The sequence below is a fragment of the Phocoena phocoena genome, chromosome 4 (assembly GCF_963924675.1).
Source record: "Phocoena phocoena chromosome 4, mPhoPho1.1, whole genome shotgun sequence".
In the NCBI taxonomy this organism is placed as follows: domain Eukaryota; kingdom Metazoa; phylum Chordata; class Mammalia; order Artiodactyla; family Phocoenidae; genus Phocoena; species Phocoena phocoena.
In genome coordinates, this window is record NC_089222.1 from 8226776 (window position 1) to 8251479 (window position 24704).

Here is a 24704-nt window from a genome sequence, read left to right on the forward strand (position 1 = left end):
AATTGGAATGTTCCTGCCCTTTGGCCCAACAGCACAATTAGGAAGGGTACCTACAGAAATATTCACATGTGCTCAATGATATTTGTATATACTGTTTATTAAAGCAAAATATATATATGTCATCTTATATATATCACATATATGTCATCTAAAATTTGATCAAGAGAAGAATTTATTAAATTATGTAGCTTGTTACTACCGACTATTGTACCACCTTTATCACACGCTAGGGACTTCTCTGGAGGTCCAGTGGTTAAGACTCTGTGCTTCCAATGCAGGGGCCACATTCGGAAGCAGCAGGTTCGAACCCTGGTCAGGGAACTAAGATCCCACATGCCGTGTAGTTGTGGCCAAATTAAAAAAAAGGCTAACTCAAGACATGGAAGCAACCTAAGTGTCCATCGACAGATGAATGGATAAAGATGTGAGATACTATATATATATTTATAAATATATATATAAAGTAATATTCCATTGTATATGTATATATATTACATATACAATGGAATATTACTCAGGCATAAGAAAGAATGAAATAATGCAGCAACATGGATGGACGTAGAGATTATAATACTAAGTGAAGTAACTCAAAGACAAATATCATATGATATCACTTATATGTGCAATCTAAATAATGATACAAATGAACTTATTTACAAAACAGAAATAGACTCACAGATATAGAAAACAAACAAAGTTACCAGTGGGGATAGCAGGGAGCAGGGGATAAATGAGGAGTTTGGGATTAACATATACACACTACTATATATAAAACAGATAAACAAGGACCTACTGTATAGCACAGGGAACTATATTCAATACCTTGTAATAACCTATAAGGGAAAAGAATCTGAAAAAGAATACAGGGACTTCCCTGGGGGCGCAGTGGTTAAGAATCCTCCTGCCAATGCAGGGGACACAGGTTTGATCCCTGGTCCAGGAAGATCCCACATGCTGTGCAGCAACTAAGCCCGTGAGCCACAACTACTGAGCCCATGAGCCACCACTACTGGAGCCCGCTCCTAGAGCCTGTGACCTGAAATGAGAAGCCACCACAATGAGAAGCCCGCACACCACAACGAAGACCCAACGCAGGCAAAAATAAATAAGTTTATTTTAAAAAGTATATATGTATGTATGTACAGTACAAACTGAATCACTTTGCTGTATACCTGAAACTAACACAACATTGTAAATTAACTATACTTCAATTTTTTTTTTAATGGTTTAAAAAAAAGAAGAAGGTGGCTAACTATTTGTGCTGATGTGGAACCTCTCTAGGTCCTGGTAAATGGCAGAAAAGGCAAACCACAGAACAATATATACCATAATCTGATATGTTTTTTAAAAATAAATGAATAAGCAATTTAAATATATTAGAATGTGGGGAATTCCATGGTGGTCCAGTGGTAAGGACTGTGCACTTCCACTGCCAAGGGCCTAGGTTCGATCCCTGGTGGGGAAACTAAGATCCCGCAAGGCAGGCGACGCAGCCAAACAAATGTGTGTGTGTGTGTGTGTGTGTGTGTGTGTATATATGAATGTGGGTGGGTATACAGAGGACCTAGACAGATACATACTTATGGGGGATGGGGCAAAAGTTGGGGAGGGGAAGGGACATTCCCACTGTACTCTATATTCTTCTCTGTGGTATTCATATTCATGGGTTGCTTGCTAATTTTCTTTAACATTGATTCCTCCGAAGGGAAAACATAACTCCGGAGAGATTCCAACAACAACAACAGAGGCTCAGTATACATCAGTTGTGTGAAGGAGGGTGGAAATCACCTTCTTATCACAGACCACATTTAAGAATTCAAGGATCCAAAACTCTTCTCCCTGTGGGTCTGCTTCTAAACCAACCCCTCCCCTCACTGAGGTTCAAGCCAAAAAGTAACAAGCTTGCAGCTCTTGGAGAAGACAATACAGATTTTTAGAGATAGTAATCTTAACTTCATGACGGCAAAAGACTCAGAGCAATCAGCCCAGAAAGAAAAGTTTGCGCCTCTTCTTGTCTTAACAGGACAGAATAATGCCACGTTCATGGAGGGGCTGCTAAATGGGTGGGTCACAAATCTCACGGCAGGGAGATTCCTCCCAATAGCCTACTCAATAAAAAATGTTACATCCCAAATATTAACCACATTTATTTAAGCCACTTGTGATAGAAGTGCTTAATAAACTGTACAACAATGAACCCTGATGCTTAAAAATGTAACTGAATAAAGGACTTTTCTTTCAAAACTGGCTAACTCGGCTTCCTCCAGTGAGTCTTGGGGACCCAGTAGCTTTTACAAAGTAGGTTTTTATTTCTTAAGCTAAGAGGAGGGTAAAGGGAGGGCGAGAAGAGAGGAGAGAGGGCGAAAGTACAGGGCAAAACACTGAGAAGCATAAAAGCTTTGTCAGCGTGTTGGCCAGCACATGGCAGTCCGCCACAAGCCGCTATGCAGCCCTCAGAGAAAGTCCAAGTTGAGATGTGTTGTAACTGTAAGATATGCACTGAATTTCAAAGACTTAGTGTCCAAGGGGGAAAAAAGAATGTTAAAATATCTCGCTAAGAATTCTGTTATATTGATTACATGTTATAATGATATTTTGGAATATTACATAAAACATTAAAATTAACGAAATGGAATTGTTTTCTCTCCTTTTTTTTAATGTGGTGTGGTGGGTGGAATAGTGTCCCCCCAAAGTTTAGGACCACCTGGAACCTCACAAAGGGAACTTATTTGGCAATAGGATTACTTAAGTATCTTTTTTTTTTAAAAAAAACTTATTTTTGGCTGCGTTGGGTTTCTGTTGCTGTGCGTGGGCTTTCTTTAGTTGTGGTGAGCAGGGGCTACTCTTTGTTGCAGTGCGCGGGCTTCTCACTGCGGTGGCTTCTCTCGTTGCGGAGCACGGGCTCTAGGCACATGGGCTTCAGTAGTTGCAGCATGCAGGCTCAGTAGTTGTGATGCATGGGCTTAGTTGCTCCGTGGCATGTGGGATCTTCCCGGACCAGGGCTTAAACCCAGGTCCCCTGCAGTGACAGGTGAATTCTTCACCACTGCACCACCAGGGAAGTCCTACTTAAGGATCTTGAGATGAAATTATCCTGGTTTAGACTGGGTCCTAAAACCAATAACTGGTTTGTTTGTTTTTTTGCAATACGCGGGTCTCTCACTGTTGTGGCCTCTCCCATTGCGGAGCACAGGCTCCGGACACGCAGGCTCAGCGGCCATGGCTCACGGGCCCAGCCGCTCCGCGGCATGTGGGACCTTCCCAGACCGGGGCATGAACCCGAGTCCCCTGCATCGGCAGGCGGACTCTCGACCACTGCGCCACCAGGGAAGCCCAATAACTGGTATTTTTATAAGAGAAAGGAGAGAGGGAGATTTGGAAGCCGAGTCACTGACACTCAGGGAAGATGCCATGTGAGAACGGAGGCGGAGACTGGAGAGACACAACTATAAAACCAAGGAAGGGGAATTCCTTGGCGGTCCAGTGGTTAGGAGTCCGTGCTTTCACTACCGTGGGTGTGGGTTCAATCCCTGGTCGGGGAACTAAGATCCCAAAAGTCACGGGGGAAAAAACAAAAACAAGAAAGGCCAAGCGTTGCCAGGAATCACCAGATGCTAGAAAAGGCAAGGAAGGATTCTTTCCAGACCCTTCAAAGGGAGCATGGCCCTGCTGACACCTTGATTTCAGACCTCTGGCCTCCAGAACTGAATTAAAGGAACTTTCTGACAATTTGTTTGTGATCATTTGTTATGGCAGCCCGAGGAAATAAATACAAGTGGCATAAAATAGATAACTAATAAGGACCTACTTTATAGCACAGGGAACTCTACTCAATACTCTGTAATGACCTATATGGGAAAAGAATCTAAAAAAGAGTGGATACATCTATATGTATAACTGATTCACTTTGCTGTACAGCAGAAACTAACAACATTGTAAATCAACTATACTCCAACGAAAATTTAAAAGAAAATATACAAGTAGCTATAAGGAAATGTCAAGTTACAGATGTGGGCTCACATTCTACTTCTGGTGACACTGCTGCACTAGAGTTTAAAGGGAATTCACCCCCTCAAACCCAAGTCTCCACTATGGACCCTAACAGCTTAGGCAGAGAATAGTCCCCATATTTCTTAAGCGGCTCTAATTGATGAAAGTTATACCCCATTGAGATATCTGGAAGTCTCTCGATTTTGCTCACTTGCTTCTAAATTTTTCGTGTTGGTAGGATATGAAAAATACTTCCTAACATGTGTACAAGCATCATGGGACACTCAGAACCTAAGTGCACAACATTTTTAATAGGTATGGGACTTATTGCCCAGTTTACTGAAGGGGACGTATTATGTCCTTGGAAAACATTCAACCATTATCCTCAACTGCCAGCGAAGCATTTTCTGCCAAGTGTCCCAAGCTGCTGCCACCCTGCCCTCTGCCTTGGCCTTCCTATCTCCCTTCCAGATGTTCAGGCCCAGCCACTGTGCTTTGAGATAAGACGTCTCCCTTCAAAACACCTTTCCCATGTCTCTCCTTAATAAGACAAGACAGCTGCTGTTGCAGGGAACTCCCAAGGGGGTTGGCCTCGCAGCTTCAACAAAGTATCAGCTGCAGGACAACCTTTTAGGGCGTGCACTGCCAAGCCAATTACCACCGCAGCTAGCAACCCAGGCACAGGCGGGGAGGCTGCCAGGGGGAGTGCATCTCCCCTCCCCACCCCCCACCCGGGGGCAAGTCTCTGCAGACGTGGCAGCAGCACCGAGAAAGCAAAGGCCACCTCACTGCTTTCGACAGGCCTAGGATAAACATGTTTTTTGCCCCAACAGGATCCAGAGTGAGAGGTCAGGAGAATGCACCAGATTTTGTCAGACTACCCAGAAGCCAGGACGGATGATGAGAAGGAAGCAAAACTGGATAAACAAGTGATCGTGACCCAGATGACAGGCAGGCAAGGGGGCAGGGTGCTTCCCAGTTCACTCAGCGTCGATGAGAGACGTGAGCGTGAAGATATTTGGGTGGCATCCAGAGGAAGCGGAGAGAGATGGCCAAGCCGCTAGCAGGGCTCTGTTATGCTTAAAATGCTGGAAAGTCATATTTGCTGGAAAAGTTAAATCAGTGACAGGGATGTCCTACAGCAAAATCACACAGATGGGAAATGTAGGGAGTGAAACTGTGAATCCAACATTTATTAAGAACCAGAAAAAAAAGGCACTTGTATACTTGTTCTTATCTCACCTCGTGTGAGAAAGCGATTTGTTTTTTTTTTTTTTTGGCCGTACCACATGGCATGTGGGATCTTAGTTCCCCAGCCAGGGATCGAACCCTTGCCCCCTGCAGTGGAAGCTCGGAGTCTTAACCATTGGACTGCCAGGGAAGTCTCGAGAAATGGATTTATTATTCCCGTTATTCAGAAGAGAAAGCTGAGGCTCTAAGATGTTAAGACACTTGCCCGAGCTTATTCAGTCTACCCTGCAGAAGGACTAAGTGCGTTCAGGCAGGTAACTGGTCCTGTGGTTGTGTGTATGTCGGGGAGAGGGAGGGAGGGTGTCCTCACTCTGTCTTACTACCTCTCTGTTCCAGGCTGGACAAAGGCAGAATGTTCAAAGGTCAAGAACCAAAACCACAATGAGATACAACTTCACACCTACAAGGATGGCTATAATCAAAAGAGCAGGTAAGGGGACTTCCCTGGTGGCGCAGTGGTTAAGACTCTGTGCTCCCAATGCAGGGGACCAGGGTTCGATCCCTGGTCAGGGAACTAGATCCCACATGCATGCCGCAACTAAGGAGCCCGCCTGCTACAACTAAGGAGTCCTCGAGCCACAACTAAGGAGCCTGCCTGCTGCAACTAAGACCCAGTGTAACAAAATTAAAAAAAAAAAAAAGAGCAGGTAATAAATTTTGTCAAGGATATGAGGAAATGGGAATCCTCACACGTTGTTGGAGGGGATTGTAACACGGCGCAGTTGCTTTGGAAACCGTTTGGCGGTTTCTTAAAAAGTTAAACCAATAGAAAACCCCAAAATAAACCCTCACATAGATGGTCAAATGATTCTCGACAAGGGTGCCAAGACCATTCAATGGGAAAAGGACAGTCTTTTCGACAAACGATGCTGGAAAAACTGGACATTCACATGCAAAAGAATGAAATTGTTGGACCCTTACCTTACACCATATACAAAAACTAACTTCAAATGGATCAAAGACCTAAACATAAAACCTAAAACTATAAAACTCTTAGGAGAAAATACAGGGGGGGAAAGCTGCATGACATTCGATTTGGCAATGACTTCTTGGATATGACACCAAAAGCAAAGGCAACAACAACAAAAAATAGGATTTAATCGGGAATTCTCTGGGGGTCCAGTGGTTGGAACTTGGCACTTCCACTGCAGGCGGCCCGGGTTCGATCCCTGGTTGGGGAAATAAGATCCCACAAACCGCACAATGCAGCAAAAAAAAAAAAGGACTTAATCAAAATTTTAAACTTCTGTGCATCAAAAGAACATAATCAACAGACTGAAAAGTAGTCAAATCATAGAGACAGAGAGAATAATGGAGGCTGGCAGGAGCTGAGTGGACAGAGCCATGGGGAGTTACCGTTCAGTGGGCAGAGTTTCAGTTTTGCAGGATGAAATGAATTCTAAGCAGAGACGGTGGTGATGGCTGCACAGCATAGGGAATTTCTCTGTGCCGCTGAACTTTACACTTAAAAATGGTTACGTTGATAAAGTTTATGTGATGTGCATTCTGCCACAGCTTTGAAAAGCAATCCTTTTAAAGTTAAGCATAAATTTGTCACATGACTCAGCAAACCCACCCATGGGTATCTACCCAACAGACATGAAAATATCCACACGAAGAGCTGCATGCAGATGTCCACAGTAACGCGATTCATACTAGCCAAAGAGTGGAAAGAAAACAAAAGTCCATCAACTGGTGAACTGGTTCATAAACAAAATGTGGCATATCCATACATTGGAATGTTACTTGGCAGTAAAGAAGAATGAACTGTTGATACAAGCTACTGCATGGATGAACTTCAAAAACATTATGCTGGGCTTCCCTGGTGGCACAGGGGTTGAGAGTCTGCCTGACGATGCAGGGGACACAGGTTCGTGCCCCGGTCCGGGAAGATCCCACATGCCGCGGAGCGGCTGGGCCCGTGAGCCATGGCCGCTGAGCCTGCACGTCCGGAGCCTGTGCTCTGCGAGGGGAGAGGCCACAACAGTGAGGGGCCCGCGTACCGCAAAAAAATAAAAAAAAAAATTACGCTATGTGTAGGAAGCCAGTCATAAAAGACCATGTATTGTACAATTCCATTTATATAAATGTCCAGAAAAGGCAAATGTATAGAGATAGAAAGTCAATTAGTAGTCTGGGGCTGGGAGGTGCAAACAGGGTTGACTGCAAATGGACACAAGGATCTTTTTTGGGGTAATGGAAACCTGGATTTTGGTGATGACTGTACAACTCAATTTCCTAAAAATCACTGAATTGCATGCCTAAAACCAGAGGAATTTATGGCATGCAAATGATACCTCAATAAAACTGTCTTTTAAAACGGCAAGAACTTGCTATTAAATTATCACTTCAAATATGAGTCTTCTACGAAGTTTCCCCAAAGCGCGTCCCAAAATTGAGGCTTATTTTCTCAAATACAAATTAAAGAAGCTTAATACGCTACATTAAAAATCATCATATAATAAAAGACCAGCACATGGGGGTCTCCATCTCTGTCCTTTCAGATAGAAAAAAGCAAAAGAAGTCAGAGCATCTAGGTGGCCACACCTCTGCTGGCAGAATCTGTCCCAGCAAAAGAGAAATAGCAAATGACAGAAATAAGTCATTAAGTAGGCTGCCCTGTTTTTAAAATTAGTGGAGAGTGTGAAACAATTAAAACTTGCTAATAATAAAGCCATGTTGCTGGCGTCCCTTTCGGACTCCCTCACCCAACACCTTTGACCTGCTGCCATGCAGCTTTCTGGCCTGTTCACAAATTCATTCAAGCCTCGTCGGAATAGAAAATGCATTTCTGTACAGTGACTGTAGTTCCCCTCCTCGAATTCTAGTAGGAAATGTAAGATGCAGCCTCAGGAGGGTGGCGGAGGGGAGACCAACAATTTCTGGAAATAAGTCCAAGGGAATGAGGAGTGAGCCTGGGGTTGGGGAAGACTGGGGTGAGAGTGTCTAAATTTTCATTGGCCCCCATTGCGAGCAGTCTGAAGTTTGCTCTTAGCTGTGTGCCTGTATTCCTTCGGGAAGAAAATTCTTTTAATCCTATTTTAAAACAGCAACAACACCCAGAGTCCGCTGTATGAGCTGTGATCCCAATAAATGTTCTCTTTAGAAGTGAACTGCTGTGGAAGTAGTCTGACTAATGCTCATGGGATTTGCAGCAGTGCCTCTCAAACTTTACTCTGCTCCTGAATTACCTAGGCAATCTTGTTAAAACGCAGATTGAGGATCAGTAGGGCCAGGGCGGGGCCCAAGATGCTGCATTTGGAAGAAATTCCCAGGTGAGGACCCCACTCAGAGTAGCAAAGGTGTGAAGGAAAAAGATGGTCTCGGGGATGTGGGTGTTAATACCTCTCTCTTCTCCCTGGATTAACGTGAGCTTTCCATATACAGTTTAAATTTCACGGGCTAAGTAATCCTTTCTGGGACATGAACACTTTTTCTCTCTTCACTGTGTGATAATACTTCCAGTTGACACAGTTGCCCACAGACAGCCAGCAGACACCATAAAGTTATGACTGGAAACTGGGATTTTTAAATTTTGGTGACTTTTAGTAGAAGTGAAAAGAATAAAGTGGGAGTGGGGGAGGGAGTCTTCCCTCAGGAGATCAAATTTGCCTGGAATTGAGAGTGAAAACAGAATCGGAAGGGGAGACTAGATAACCGGTGAGGTAACTCAGAGCAGAAGCGTCTCTGAAGACCTTAATTAAGGGTGCCATTTTGGTCTGGAAAGCCACAAGGAACCAAAAAAAACAAATATTGAAGAGAGAGGTCAAGGGTACAGAGGAGAAGAGAGTGGTCAAGCCTGAGGAAATGACCCAGGACAAGACAAGCAGGTACGGACACCCTAGTCAAACAACATCCTTGCAGGCCCTCCACGAGGCACCAACATCCAATCCACAGAAAACCTTCAGGAGGAGACCTCTGGGTCTGGAAGAAATCCCTGTGTCTGTGCTGGACTTCAATAAGGAACTGCACTCTTTATGCTAAATAATCAGATCTGACTGAACCCAAGGCCCAGGACCCTCAGGCATGGTCTCAGAAGGTGCTAGAATGACTCCAGTGTTACCAAACGGCCTAGGGGTGGGCCAGCCCCTTCCTTATGTCTGAGTCACCTCTCCAGGACCAAACTGAAACATGCATCACCCTTGGAAGGGCCTCAAGAGGTCCTGAGTGACACCAGGACCAAGAAACTGGTGCCCCGGAACCCTGAAAGCCCAGACAATTCCTGGAGTCTTTTCATACACACACCGCCCATCTTGGACTTCACCGGTGAACCTGCCAAAGCAGTCAGCTCAGCCTCCAACGCAGTGGGAAGATTCCTCAAATTGCTTGGCTGGCACTGAGCAGCCCGGGCAACCAGCTGACTGACAGAATGTCTCACTCCTCAGCCTGCTGTCTTGGCACCAAATCAATCATGACGACCAAAATAAACAGTGCCGCGTACGCTGCATCCTGGGCCGGCTCACGCTCTTAGAGTATCAGCCAGTATCCGGGCTGATGCCTCGCAAGTCCCCTTAACCAGCACAACCTGCAGGGCAGAGCGTCCAGCCCACATTCCCAACGGCCCACACCTGGCATCTCGGCCCAGGTTTTACTTGAAGCCTTGCCCTCAACTCCAACACACCCCCTTTTCAACTATGCTATTCCCTACACAGGCATTAGGCTTTTCTCCCAGCTCCTGATACATCTGCATTCAAGGCCCTCACCCAAGGCCACCTGATTCTCCTTTCAAAGTCTTTGCCAGATTTATACCTTCTCCTTTCTCACTGCCAAGGCCCTAGGTCAGGCCCTTACTAGCCAGTTAGAAGGAACAGCCTCCTCCCTACCTTCAATCTGTTCCCACTCCTACCCTCCATATAACAAACACCTACTGCACACATGGCTCTACTCTAAAATGACATTGAATAATGTCAAACACTTCTGATACTTCCCAAGGCAATTTTCGCCTACATCATCCTATTTTCCCCACCCAATAGCCCTGTAGGAAGGGCCAGTGATTCAGTCCTTAGAGAAGGGTGTGGCTTTGCATTCACCCAGCTGACAGAGGAGCAAAGACCAAAACCTAGACCTCCTTGCTCTAAAATATCGCATGTCTCCTCTGTCTTAAAGTGCAAAGACTCACTATTAGTAAGTGGATTCAGTTTGACTTTTTCTACTTGAAATTCAAGACCTTCTATAAACTGTTTTCTTCTTTACCCAGTGGATCCTATTTCCCATGATTTCCATTTACTTGCTTTTCCTTTTTCTCCAGTTGGGCTAGTTGCTTTATTAAGATCAATCATTATCACTTTGCACTGCTTTTTTGTTTTGTTTTGTTTTTTTAAGTACGGTTGACTTACAATACTGTGTTAGTTTCAGGTGTACAGAAAAGTAATTCAGTTATACATATATATGTATACATCTATAGTCTTTTTTTCTATTCTTTTCCACTATAGGTTATCACAAGATATTGAATATAGTTCCCTGTGCTATACAACAGGTCCTTGTTGTTCATCTATTTTATATATAGCAGTGTGTATATGTTAAAATCATACTCACAGTTTATCCCTCCCCCTGCCTTGGTAACCATAAGTTTGTTTTCTATGTCTGTGAGTTTGTTTTGTAAATAAGTTCACGTGTACTATTTTTCAGATTCCACGTATAAGTGATATCATATGATATTTGTCCTCGTCTGACTTACTTCACTTAGTATGACAATCTCCAGGTCCATCCATGTTGCTGCAGATGGCATTATTTCATTTTTTTATGGCTGAGTAATATTCCATTGTATAATGTACCACAACTTCTTTATCCATTCCTCTGTTGATGGACACTTAGGTTTACTTAGCATTGCTTTTAACTATAGTAGTAGATACCATTTGCTGAGCATTTAGAATGTTCCAGATATTGGGCTTCCCTCGTGGCACAGTGGTTAAGAATCCACCTGCCAATACAGGGGACATGGGTTCAAGCCCTGATCCGGGAAGATCCCACATGCCACAGAGCAACTTAGCCCATGTGCCACAACTACTGAGCCTGCGCTCTAGAGCCCACGAGCCACAACTACTGAGGCCACGTGCTACAACTACTGAAGCCCATGCGCCTAGAACCTGTGCTCCACAACAAGAGAAGCCACCATGATGAGAAGCCCACGCACCACAATGAAGAGTAGCCCCCACTCGCTGCAACTAGAGAAAGCCTGGGCACAGCAACGAAGACCCAATGCAGCCAAAAATAAATTAAATAAATTTATTTTTAAAAAGAATGTTCCAGATATTATACACAACTGCTAAATGGATTACCTCACTTTATCATCAAAACAACACTTGGGGGCTTCCCTGGTGGCGCAATGGTTGAGAGTCCGCCTGACGATGCAGGGGACACGGGTTCGTGCCCCGGTCCGGGAAGATCCCACATGCCGCAGAGCGGCTGGGCCCAGGAGCCATGGCTGCTGAGCCTGCGCGTCCGGAGCCTGTGCTCCACAACAGGAGAGGCCACAACAGTGAGAGGCCCACGTACCGCAAAAAAAAAAAAAAAAAAAACACTTGGCTAAGAGATATATGTTAACACATCCGTGAAAGAGTTCTTGACTCTCACCCACCCCAATATGCTTCTCCCACGGTCTCACCCTTTTTTTTTTTTAAACATCTTTATTGGACTATAATTGCTTTACAATGCTGTGTTAGTTGCTGCTGTATAGCAAAGTGAATCAGCTATACATATACATATATCCCCAGATTCCCTCCCTCTTGTGTCTCCCTCCCACCCTCCCTATCCCACCCCTCTAGGTGGTCACAAGTCTTGATAAATGAAACTACCATCCTTTCAGCTGCTCAGGCCAGCAACCCAGACATTACATTCACTTCTGTCTTTTCTTCGCATGCCTCCCACCCACCCTGCCAATAAATCAAATCCTGTTGCTTCTAAACTCATAGCCCCAAACTGTCTCCTTCTCATCCCTCCACTGCTACCACCCTCATCCAAGCCACCATCCACTTATACCTAGACTGCAATAACTTCAAGTGGCCCTCTTTTTCCACTCTTTCTCTTAAACACTTTATTCTTCTCAGAGCAGCCAAAAGGAGATGCTTGAAAATGCAGGTTTTCTCTGAATCTACTGGAAACAGCCCAGATGTCCATCAACAGGTAGACAGATAAACTGTGGTACATTCGTACAGTGGAGTATTTCTCAGCAATAAAAAGAAATTAACTACTGATGCATGCGACAACATGGATGAATCCCCAAAATCCTAAGCAGAGTGAAAAAAGAATAGTGTGTGTACTATGTGGTATCATTTATAAGAAATGCTAGAATATCAAAACTAACCTGCGGTGACACAAAGTAGATCAGTGGTTGCTTCTGGGAGTAGAGGGATATGAAGGTCAAGGAGCAGTAGGGAACTTTCTAGGGTGACGTAACTGTTTGGATCTTGATATGCATTTGTTGAAACTGCTCAGAGGTGGAGATCAGATCATTTCACTGGGTGAAAATTATACTCTGGCAATCTGGCCCCATCTACTCCTTCTTCACCTCATCTATGCTCATCCCACGCCCACCCCCATCCAGCCACGCTGGTCACCTGGCTGCCCTTGACCCTGCCAAGGCCTCTCAAGGCGCAGGGTCTTTGCACCTCCCTCTCCCCTCGCACCCCACGCAGAGCTGGCTTCCTGTCATCGTTCTGGCCCAGGATGTGTCCCCTCTTCAGAGAGAGCTTTCCAGGCACACATCTGAAGGAGTTCCCCAAGGGCTCTCATCTATGTCTGTTTTCATTCTCTGTGTGTGTGACACTTACCACTTTCTGTTATTTTCTTGTTTACTGTCTCCTTCTGCTACCAGAAAGCAAGCTCTCTAAGAGCGAGGACCCATCTGTCACTGTATCCCCAGCATCTAAACCAACGCCTGACACATTCAAGAACAAGTTGTTGGATGAATGGAAAAAGTTGACGGTAACACTCTCTCCACTTTACAGCTCTGAAATTGAGGCTTGTGAAGGGTACGGAATCTCTCCACAGTCTCAGAGCAAGATAGCAGCACATCAGGATTCCAACTGGGCCAACCTGTTGCCCAGGTCCGCATTCTATACCGCTCTGATGCCTTGCTCCCTTCCACTCTGCTTTCTACCGTTCACTCCACCTGGGCTGGGCCCCTCACCTCCGCTCCCACCCACCCCAGCTCGTGACGCTTTCTCTTTGCACGGACTTCATGCCTGATTATTCGCTTCCATTTTTCTTTCCGTTCACGTCTGTCTCCCCAGCAAGATGAGGACTCCCTGTGGCTTGCACGTCCATTCGTCACTCACTGCACACCTAGGACAGAGCCGGGCACAGGCAGCTAGCCAATACATGTTCCCCTGGAGGTGGGTGAGTCAGGTGCTCCTGTGGGTATGTGCAATGTGCAAGTCCTGGCTCCCATGACTCACTTCGCTGTTTCAAAGTACGCTGACCTTGGCTTCCCTGGCATTCTGCCAGCCAGTTTCAACACCAGCTTGTTAGAGCGAAGGCAAACAATAGATAGGGCTGCCGCTGCCATCAACCACTAGGGTATTAGTCAGGTATCATCCCTGTACTTCTGGAATCTCCTGTGTACCACAAAAGCCTTGTAGACGGCTGCACAGGCCCAGGGCACGCGGGGGCTGGTTAGGATGGTGTAGAGTTCATGGAAGTATCTCCACACACCTGAGGTCACTGAAGAGATTACAGAAGGCCTCCTCCTAAGGTTAGGCGGTGTGTCAGGCCAAGGATCACTAGCGACATTGTTCCCACTTTTTTCCAAAATCAATACATTTGTCTCCTGATTTAAAAAAATAAGCCGAGGGCTTCCCTCGTGGCACAGTGGTTAAGAATCCGCCTGCCAATGCAGGGGACACAGGTTCGAGCCCTGGTCCGGGAAGATACTACACGCCACGGAACAACTAAGCCCATGCGCCACAACTACTGAGCCTGTGCTCTAGAGCCTGCGAGCCACAACTACTGAGTCAGTGTGCCACAACTACTGAAGCCTGCATGCCTAGAGCCCATGCTCCAGAACAAGAGAAGCCATCACATGAGAAGTCCGTGCACTGCAACAAAGAGTAGCCCCCGCTCGCTGCAACTAGAGAAAACCCGCGTGCAGCAACGAAGACCCAATGCAGGCAAAAATTAATTAATTAACTAAAATAATAATTATAATTATAAGCCCTGTGTCTAGGCCTCTGGGTACAAACAGAAGAACAAATTAAAGAAAGCCTGTTGTAGCCTTTAGTTTAAGTGGACAGCAAAGGAACAAAAAATATAAATAGTAGTTAGAAAACATACCTTTATAGGCAATCTTTTTTGTTCACTAGCATAACTTTTAGAATATACGGTAGGGCCTTTCCCCCCACACCCCATAGGTTTTAACCCGCTGGTCTTACAATATTCACAATCCCCTTGTGCAAATTTCATTTTAATTTGCAGACGAGGAAATGCGGGTTAGAGAAGTTCACATCATTCACTCAGAGGAGGATTAAAAGTGGGTTTGATTCCTTCTTGCTCTGTTTTGAGCAGAAGTCCAGGCCATCAGACAAGTACCGTGTGTCATCAGGTCCCCGGGAGCTGAGTACCCGGAGATGCTGTTCCAGCCCCAGCTCAGGGCTACCCTGCTGCTGACCACACGGCTGTGGGCAAGTTATGAACCCTCCCTGGGCGCCAGTTTCCTTGTCTCTAAAACAAAACTTCCTCTCCTCCAACCTCACAAAGCCTGTGAATATGACCCACTTAGTCAACAAATATGGATTGAACACCCACTGTGTACATGGTCCGTGGACCTGGGATATGGAATGAACCAAAGTCCCTGCTTCAGGGAACTTCCACTGTCGTAAGGGAAACAGACAAGAAACTATATGTGATTTCCAAGTATTGACAAATGCAATAAAGGAAAGCAAACCAAGGTAAAATTATGGAGTGATGGGGTACTGCTACTTTGGCGGGGTGGGGGAGTGGTCAGGAGGCGTCTCTGAGAAGCTGGCATTTGAGAACAGACCAGAATGAGTTTTAACAACAAGCCACACCAATACCTGGAGAAGAAAAGTGTGCGATGCAGGGGGTACCAGCATGCCAGTTAGAAGCCCGAGGTGAAAGCAATTCATCATTATAAAGGATTTGATTCTATTTCGATGATAACTAGGTGATGAGTTGTCATAAGGGATTTGGGCAGGAGCAAATGTTACATGAATAACTACATGGTATAGGTATAACACCTCCATGTACAGGCACACACAAGTAAAAAAGATGAAACTCCCGTTGTGTTAACTATATCAATTACAGAAAAGATTGCTTTATGGTCCATAGGATCCCATTAAATAGTAAGCTCATCTTAAATATTTAATACAAGTTTTCAAGGATGAGCTGTTATGGAAAAACTGTAGGCTGTATAGTAATCTGTGTCCCTCACTGCCACTCCTGGGGAGAAGGTGGCCCTTAGTGGCCTCAGCACACAGTTCTGGAGATGGTGTGGGGATAAACCGGAAGAAACATTCTCTGTCCTGCATCTCCATCCCCTAGGCCAATAACAGAGGTGTCAGCACCCACTGGAGCTTTCTGGACCTGTCTCCAGCCAGCCTTCTAGGAACCCCGCCACTGCACCCAACACGTATGACTCTGCGTGGTTTACAGGACACAGTGTGTAACTCCAGTCAACTTCCAGCAGGACTTAGCATGATATTTACCAGTAAGGGCTCACCAACACAGACTCATGGGGAGAAGAAAGGACTCAGGCTGGGCATTCCGCAGCTGTGACATCACAGCCCCCAACATTCTGCCTCTCCTTTCCGATCCTTCTCTGTGTCTGTTCGGCCAGTACGCCCCCTGGATTTCCTGTCCACCTTCCTGCCCTCGTGGGTTCTTCCCAGTACACCCGGAGATCAAATTCCCATCTTTTCTTTCAAAAGCCTAATTAAAATTCATCTTAGGAAGCTGTCCACATCCAATGACTTCCATTCTGGAAATGGTTAGCAATTTTTAACTTGTTTTTTAGCTTAAACACATGTGTCTTGACAAACCAGGGCTATAGGAAACAACGCACACGCAGCGCACAGACACCACGTGGAGTGACAGAAGCCGGAGGCAAAGGAGCCCAAACCGTGCGATGCCACTGATGTGAAGTTTCAGAGAGGCAAAGCTGATCTCTGGCGATAAACATCAGAATAAGGGTTACCAGAGGTGGGGAGGGGGCACAAGGGGGCCCCTGAGGTGCTGGAAACACTCTACAGGTGCTTTATCTGGACGGCAGTTGCACAGACGCATGCATATGTAAAAATTCATCCCCCAGATCCTCATACATAGTGATGATTTGAGCACTTTACTGTCTGCATAATCAAAGTTTTTAAAAAAATGACTCCTCTGGATTGCGCTGAAATACTGCTGTGTGAGCAGTCTTATACAGAGCTATCTGGGGACTTCTAAATACCCAGGACGGCAATTCCTTACCTCTCTGGCACATCTGGCACCTTCGACACCCCGAGTAGATGTCTGTTTCATCTTCTTTCAGCAGGGAACTCTCTCAGGCCAGCCCAGTGACCATTCTTGATTGTCAGCTTTAAAACCATCAAGGGCATGCATCTGTCTGCCCTGGGCCAGTCATAAAGAAAACATTTTGTCTGCCTTATGGCCTGCAGTTTCAATGAACTAGAAAAGCCTTTGAACATGCCTCTCAATAGGAGTACAATAAATATCAAATGAGAGCAGGAGAATACCTGCCACAAGTGAAGTCCCTTCTGTAAACCATTTGGAAGGACAGCATCCTCTCCGCCCCATGAGAACGCCTGGGAAGAGGATGCAGAGGACACGTTGGAAAGAGAGCCTCTGTGGGCAGCTTCCCCGTGAGCCACCCCTGCAGCTGGATGAAGGTGCTGAACTTCTTTGGGTCCCGGTTCCCTGCTAGTAAAATGACCTCGCCTGCCTTTCTCTTACCCCAGGTGGAGTGGCAAAACACTAACGACAAAACTGCTGATACCAATGGAAAGTTTTTAAAAATTAAAGAGACATCTGTGGAATGCCTGTGTTCCAAGAACCGTCACATATGCTAGATGATTTCATCTTCACAGTAAATGGATGAGGTGGCACCTCGTCTCCCACTTCACCAATGAGGAAACTGAAAGATAGGCAGTTAAGACACTGCCCAGGGGCACCCGTCGGCCGGTGGGGTGGGAGGAGTGATCCTCCAGGTTTTCTCCAGGTCGCCAGGTGGTCGGCGCGCCTGCAGTTCTACCACAGGTGCCATGGCAGATTCGAATCCTCGAATCGAATCCGATTAGGAGTGTAGGAAACCATCCAGAGGCAGAAGCCATCGACAACCGTTCCTAAATAGCTATCTTCCTCTCATGGAGAAACAAACGAACTCCATCGGAAGCCGCTGAGCCTTGGAAATCCAAGTTTTATTGGCACTGTGCTGAGTATCCAGGTCTTTCATCTGAGAAGCAGATGTTCTGATTGTTCCAAGGTACCTGGCGTGAAACTGTATATTTCACCCTTTTACCCTCAACGTTCCCTATGACGGGTCAGACCTGTGGATTTACAGAATTAAATGGACACAGAACTAAATCCTGCCCATGTGGACGGGTAACTAGGTTGAGATCTAGTTACCTAACAAACAAACAAACAAAACCCCACGAGCACTGCGTCACAAAATGCTATACGCAAGCACGAGCTTCCTAAAACAAAACAGTCCTCAGCAGATTTTGTACTGTTTTGCCCTATAAACTACTTTTTCCAGTTACAGAGAACTGCAAACTGCAATCCAAAGGCTTTGCAGGCTTGCATTTTTCCATCTTCCCTGAAAGTTTAGGAGGACACATAATTCAATTTGGTCATCTTTCTGGCTTTCCGCATGGTGCCTGCCAAGTGAAGCATTTTGCCTGTGTGCCTGGCTCCATGATACCACCTTTTAGAGAAGTTACCACACGTGAAATAATCGTCTGCATTAGATTTATGTGGCTAGAGACTGAGTTTTTAAAAACATTTAATCTACCCCCCCATCAGCTTTGCCGTAACAATACTGGTGATCTAAGAGTCTCCAGAAAGATACTTTCAATTGGGTTTCTGTTTGCAAACCAACAATCAACTGCTATAAAATATCACCTTAAAAAGTTGCCCACGGTGGGGGGAACTGGTGGAGGGGAACCACCAGACCTCTGCGGAGGTAGCGGGGCGGGGGGAATGGTAGAGTTATAAAACTGGACTGTGGTAATGCACGCACAATTGTACACATTTACTCAAGAGCATCTAACTGCACACTTACACAGTCGCTGAGTTTTATGATCTATAAATTATACCACAATAAAGCTGTTTAAAAAATATGCCCAGGATTCACAAAGCGAGATTTTTCAGGTTCTGTTATTCAAATTAACATGAAAAGCATTCGTTTCTTCTCCACTGCAAATGTATTTATGGTATTTGGGGGCAATACGATTTTCTTCCAAAGCAGAGTTTCTCAACTTCGGCACTACTGTCATGGGGGCCAGATCATTCTTTGTGTCGGCGGGGCTGTCGTGGGCTGGCCTGTGCATCCGGGGGTGTTTAGCAGCATCCCTGGCCTCTGTTCACTAGCCGCCAGTAGCGCTCCCTCACCCCAAAATGTCTCCAGACCTTGCCAAACATCCCCTGGGGGGCAAAACAGCTCCTGGGTAAGAGCCACTGCTCTAGACACTGAACACTGGAAACTTGCTCTCGGGAGAAGTGACTGACATACAAACACAGGCGTTCAGGAATCCCCTCACGTGAAGGCTGGGTCTAGTGCCCCATTCGCAGCCCCCTGGCCAACGTAGGAAGCTTTTTCTCTTATGGTGGTGCCTCTGCCTGTGCTCACTGCATATTCAACAGCCAGTGTCACTTCTAGATTATAAACCATTATTTTTTAAATGAAGACTAATTTTCTAGTCCTGTGCCTATGTCAGTCTCTAAGTAAGGCACTCAGCCCAGAATCAAAGTTCTCCATAACTGCTTTGCAGCCCCTGACTGGAACACTGAGTACGGCAGCAGGCAATTTTTCTTTTCTTTTCTTTTAATTTTTATTGGAGTGTAGTGAATTTACAACGTTGTGCTAGTTTCCTGCTGTACAGCAAAGTGAATCAGTTATACATAGACACATATCCACTCTTTTTTAGATTCTTTTCCCATATAGCTCATTACAGAGCACTGAATAGAGTTCCCTGTGCTATACAGTAGGTTCTTATTAGTTATCTATTTTATATACAGTAGAGTGTGTATAGGTCAATCCCAATCTCCCAATTTATACCTCCCCCCGCTTTCCCCCCTGGTAACTATAAGTTTGTTTTCTACATCGGTAACTCTAGCTCTGTTTTAGCACCAGGCAATTTCATTTTGCCAGCATGAACCCAACACGTTTAGGTTCCAGGAACTCTGGGGAACCTTCCACCTTTGAACTTCAAGGTTGAAGTCATGGTCTCCATCTTAGAGATGAAGCAATCCAGGCTCAGAGGAAAACTAAGTGACTTGTGCCCAAGACCATAAAGCGGCAGAGCTGGGAGAGGAGACTAAGCCCCATGTGCTTTCTTGACTCCCAAGTTTACAGGGTATCCCCTACTCTGAGCTGCTGAGAAAACGTAGGGTGGACTAGACACCGGCTGGGTGCCTCATACACAGAAGCTCATTTGAAATCCTCACCGTTAGGCTGTGAGGTGAGGGTTATTATTCCCACTTTACAGACAAGGAAATGGAGGCTGAGGTGAAGACCTTGTCCAAGGTCACACAGCTGGACCTGAAATGTGAACTCAGGTGGCTCTTGGCCACTACTCCCCCCGGCCTCCCCTTCTGTAAAAATGGCCTATTTCACTAGGAAGAGTCGGTCATTGGTTTTTGGTTTTTTACTACCTAAATTACATTTTCATTCAAATAGATGTGGATTTGGGCTACTCATAATTTACTCGGGGCTCCTTTTATAACACTAAAAATCCAGTCCTATGCACATCCGTGAGAAAAAAATCCTCTCTGCCCAGTTGTCAAGAAGTGGTCAGGCTAAAATTTCACTACTGCTCTTCTAACAGTTAATCATTTCCTCCGTTTTCTCTTCTCTCATTCATTCATCCAGTCAATAACCACATCACTTAGGATCTATTCAGAGTGACAAACACATATCAAATAATCACACAATTAAAAATCATGATGAAAGCACCAGTTAGGAAAAGTTAAGTACAGAGGCGGTTCCAAACATTTAGAATGGGAAGCCTGGCCAGGGTGGTAAAGGACACGCAAGGAATCTGAGATTTGCGGGAAGAGCTGGGAGTTCGTTTGAAAGTGAGGCAAGGGACTTTCCTAGCGGTCCAGTGGTTAAGACTCCGTGCTTCCACTGCAGGGGGTGCAGGTTCAATTCCTGGTTGGGGAACTAAGATCCCACATGCCGCGCAGTGTGGCCAAAAATAAAGAAAAAAGGAAAAAAGAAAGTGAGGCGAGAGGAGCTTTTGGTGCTAGTAAACAGTGTGTGCAAAGGCCCTGAGGTAGAAAGGAACCATGCACGCAAGGCCCTGAAAGGGGGCCAGAGATAGCAGTGGCCAGGCCACACAGGGTCTTGTGGACCCCTCGTAAAGAGAAATTGAGGGTCCTAAGGAGGGGCAGAGCATGGTCAGATTTACAATTTTAATGAGCAGTCTGGCTGTGTCACATGAGCAATCTGTGCCAGGACACAGTTCAAAGAGCTCCTGGATCCTGCAAAACAAGTCTGTTTGTTTCTTTTTTTTTTTTTTCCTTCTCTCCGGGCTGTGGTGCACCTCCCTGGCTGTGAGCTAGCTCCCTTCTTTCTCTGTTTCATTTGTGAAGTTTAAAGGCCAGATCTTTTATCAGGTCTGGGACCTGTTTTCTTTCAGTAACCCCCCCAGTAAAGTACTTCATCTCTTCCCAGATTCCTCCCCACTCCCTAACCTCTCTATTCTCTCCAACTTGCTAAGTGGCCAGTCAATGACAAAAGGTAGGAGAATCTGTCCTTTGGGGCATTCTTACATAGAGGGTAGAGACAAGCTGAGAAAGAAATACAGATTCTACTTGCTTGTACCTCCTCACACTCAATCAAGCACAGTTGGAAGAAAAAAAAAAAAAAAGCAAATCTGAGATAATGTTAAGATTCCTGGATTCCCTCTTGGCCGCGCACACCCGCCTCCACCAATCTACTGGCCGCCACCAATGGACTTTAGCTCCCGCTGGCCCAACTCCAAGCTTTCATAACTACTTTCAGTTTCTCCACTACAAGAAGCTTCAGCTGACCGCACCCTGCCCCGCTAAGAGTCCTTAGCAGCCACTGACACTTCTTCCAGGAAGCCCGTCCTACCCCACCCACGCTTCGTGCCTCCTGCCCGTGAATGCCCTGCTCTGAGTTCCAAGAGCGCTCTAAGAAAGCAGGTTCTTCGAACTTCATTGTAATTGGTTCACCCAACACATGCATGCAAGTGCATGCACACACACGGTCAGTAGCTCCAGAAGGACAGATTCTGGGTGTCACTGTCCCAGCATCTAGCACAATGCCTGGCGTCCGGTTGGGATCCTTACTGAATGAATGAGCAAATAGAAGCGGACACATTCAAAGTCTCCCAGGGGCAGGAAGAGAGACCTTAAATGAGAGAGGTTTTCCCTTCCTATAGGTTTGGTTGTGAATGTGAACGTGAAACACTGAAGTTACAAATTTTAGAAAAGGCGCTACATTTCACTCACGGAAATTTGAAAGGATCAAAAATATCAAAGCAGGACACACATGCTCATGGTTTTAGACAGGACCAAAACTGCGGAAAGTTTTCAGACGTTAAGGTGGTAGCAGGGAAAGAAGATGCTCATGATGGGAACCCAATAGAAAACCAGAACAGAAACACAGAGCTGACACGGCTCCCACCTGAGCCCACTCTGGCTGCAAAATGCCACGTCAGCCGAGTAACTGACCCCGTTCTTATCTCCGTACAGTTCTCCCTTCGGCCCACTACTCTCCCGGCCTTGTCCTCATTTGTCAAATGCCCTTCATAGCCAATTCCTACCCCTTCACCTTTCTTAAAAGCACACTCCCCACTGGATCATTTTTGCATTCTGTCTTCAGAAACGCCAACCATGTGGCATTACTGTTTCACAGTTTCACTTTCTTGGCTGAATTCAAATGGGATAATCTTCTATTGTCCAGGTCTGAACCAGGGTCTTGCTACTTGGAGTGTGGTTGGTGGACTAACATCGCATCACCTGAGAGTCTGTTAGAAATGCAGTCTCTCAGCCCTATCCCAGACCTCCTGATGCAGAATCAGCATTTAACCAGCTCCCCAGAAGAGTCCTGTGCACACAAAAGTTTTAGAAGCACTGGGCTAGATCCTACGTTCACTCAACAAGTATGTATTGAACCAGTGCAGGGTCTACAGTAGGTGCTCAACATACACAAGAGGATGTGAATGACGTGGAGAAAGGAAGTACAGATATTCCACTGAGGTTGAGAAGCTCCTGTAAATACTAAAAACAGCATCACCGGGATGCGAGGTTCTAGCAGGATTAATAACCTTTACGCCCAAATTCAGACGTGGCCAACTGCATCTGGGTTGTGGGAAACTGGAATCTGGGAACTTGACCCTGTTTGCAGCAGGCGGAAGGAGCACAGGGGAGGTGTGTGAGTGTGTGTGTCTCTTCCCCGCTTCAGCCACAGGCCGCAGGAGCTGACAAGGCCAAGTCCCCGCCCCCCTCAGCTGTCACCCTGTCAAAACAAAGCCGCTGCTGACAGCGCAGGGCCAGCCTGCCCCGCGGCCTCGGGCAGTGCTCCCACCCCGGGAGCACGGCGCCCACATCTGGATCTGCAGCTAAGGGGCGACGGGGTGCCCGGAGCTGGGGTGGAGAGGGGATGGCCAGAAACGCGCGTCCTCAAACTAAGCAGTAGCGCCCGCCGCGCTGGGCCGTCACCTTGCCAAATCCTGTTTACACCCCGAGAGGCTGGGGCAGCGTTTCAACTAAACAAGTAAAAATACAGTAATGACCGGGCTGTCACCGCGCGCCGCAGCGCCTCCGCCCCCGGCCGAGGGCGCCCGGAGCTCCAGGACCCTAGCTTGGGGCTGCGCCACCCAGCCCGCGCAATCCGCCCCTTCGAGTTCCCAAAGCGCCGGGAGTCCAGAATCCTATTCCAGCCTCACTCCTTCCACCCAGCTCCGCCCAGTGGGGCTCGGGGAGAGGAGGGCACTCAGGTCCCCCAAAAGATGTTGCCTTGGCCCCGCTCCACTCCCTGGGAGGCGCCTCCGGCGAGCTCCTACAGAGCAACAAAGCCCCAGGGCAGCCCAGGAGCTCGGAGGCGGAGGCAACTCCTTCCAAGGGGAAGGAAAGGCTCTCGGTCCCGGCTATCCCTCCTTCCCACCCGACAGCACTCTGGTCCGAGAAGCAGCTAATTGGGCGCGGGCGACAGCAGCACTTCCGCGGTGCCGCGGCCCCGGGCGGGAGGCGGGGGCGGGAGGGGGAGGGGGTCCCGCGGGCCCGGCCGCGGCCCCTCGGGCGGGCCGGGCGCCGAGTGCGTACCTTGCAGGCGGAGTACACGCCGAGTTTCTCCAGTTTCTTGGCCCGCGGAGCGGAGCGCAGCTGCGCCTTCTTCACTGCGATCCGGGCCGAGCCGCCGCCTCCCGGCCCCTCGGCCGTGCCCGCCGCCGCCACCGCCGTCGCCGGTCCGCAGGCGCCCGAGCCCCCGGCGGCGGCGCCAGGGGAGCCCTGCGGCGGCGCGGGCGGGGGCGCGGGGGGCGGGGGGTGCAGCGCCCCGAGCCCGGCCCCCGCCCCGCCGCCGCCCGGCCCGGCCCCGCCAGCCTCGGACATGCCGCTCCGGAGCACGGCAGGAGACGCCGAGTGTCAGGCGCCGCCGCCGCTGCCACCGCCGCCGCCGCCGCCAGGGTCTCCCTCTCGGGCTCTGGTAGCCAGGAGCGCGAGACCCTCCCCCCGCGCCCTCCCGCCCCAGCGCCCACCCCCCTCCCCGCCCCCGCCCTCCCCCGCGCGCCACCCGCCCGGCTCGCTCCGGCCGCGGCCCGCGCGCTGACGGTGGCGGCGGCGGCGGCGGCGGCAGCTGCTCCCCCAGGAGGGAGGGGACTAGCGGCTCCGCGGCCGCCGCCGCCACTGCACACGCCCTCCCCCGGCTCTCCTCCCCGGGGCCCCGCTCGGCGCCCGGGCCGCCGACATGGTCCTGGGGTGCGGGCGGCGGCTGCCGGCCTCTCGGTAGGGTTGGGGGCCAGCCCCCCGGCCCCCGGCTCTTTCCTCCTGCCTGCCGGACGCGCGCCCCCCACCCCGCGCCTGGCACCCTGCGCTCGCCCGCCAGGGGGCGAGGCCAACCCCGGGGGAAGGGGGAGGGGGAGAGGGGCAAGGGCCGGAGCCCAGGCACCTGCTGGCCGCCTCCGTCTCGGCAGCCCACCCCGCGCCCCCCCAAGCTGACCCGGCGGAGGGAGGGGGCGCGGGAGGAGCGCGGGGGAGACTCCCATCATTTGTTCCTCCGCTCCCTTCCACCCTCATTCGGAACAGAGGCAACTTCCTCCACC

At 48.0% G+C, this 24704-nt stretch overlaps 1 protein-coding gene across 1 annotated transcript in view; it reads right to left on the reverse strand.

The window, feature by feature from the left end:
- KAT2B (lysine acetyltransferase 2B) overlaps positions 1 to 23994 on the reverse strand; it is a 100277-nt gene extending 76283 nt beyond the window's left edge. The window contains exon 1 of the mRNA XM_065876725.1: positions 23707 to 23994. Coding sequence (XP_065732797.1) covers positions 23707 to 23994 — 288 coding nt within the window. The remainder of the gene's footprint in view (positions 1 to 23706) is intronic.
- Positions 23995 to 24704: the final 710 nt, after the last annotated feature.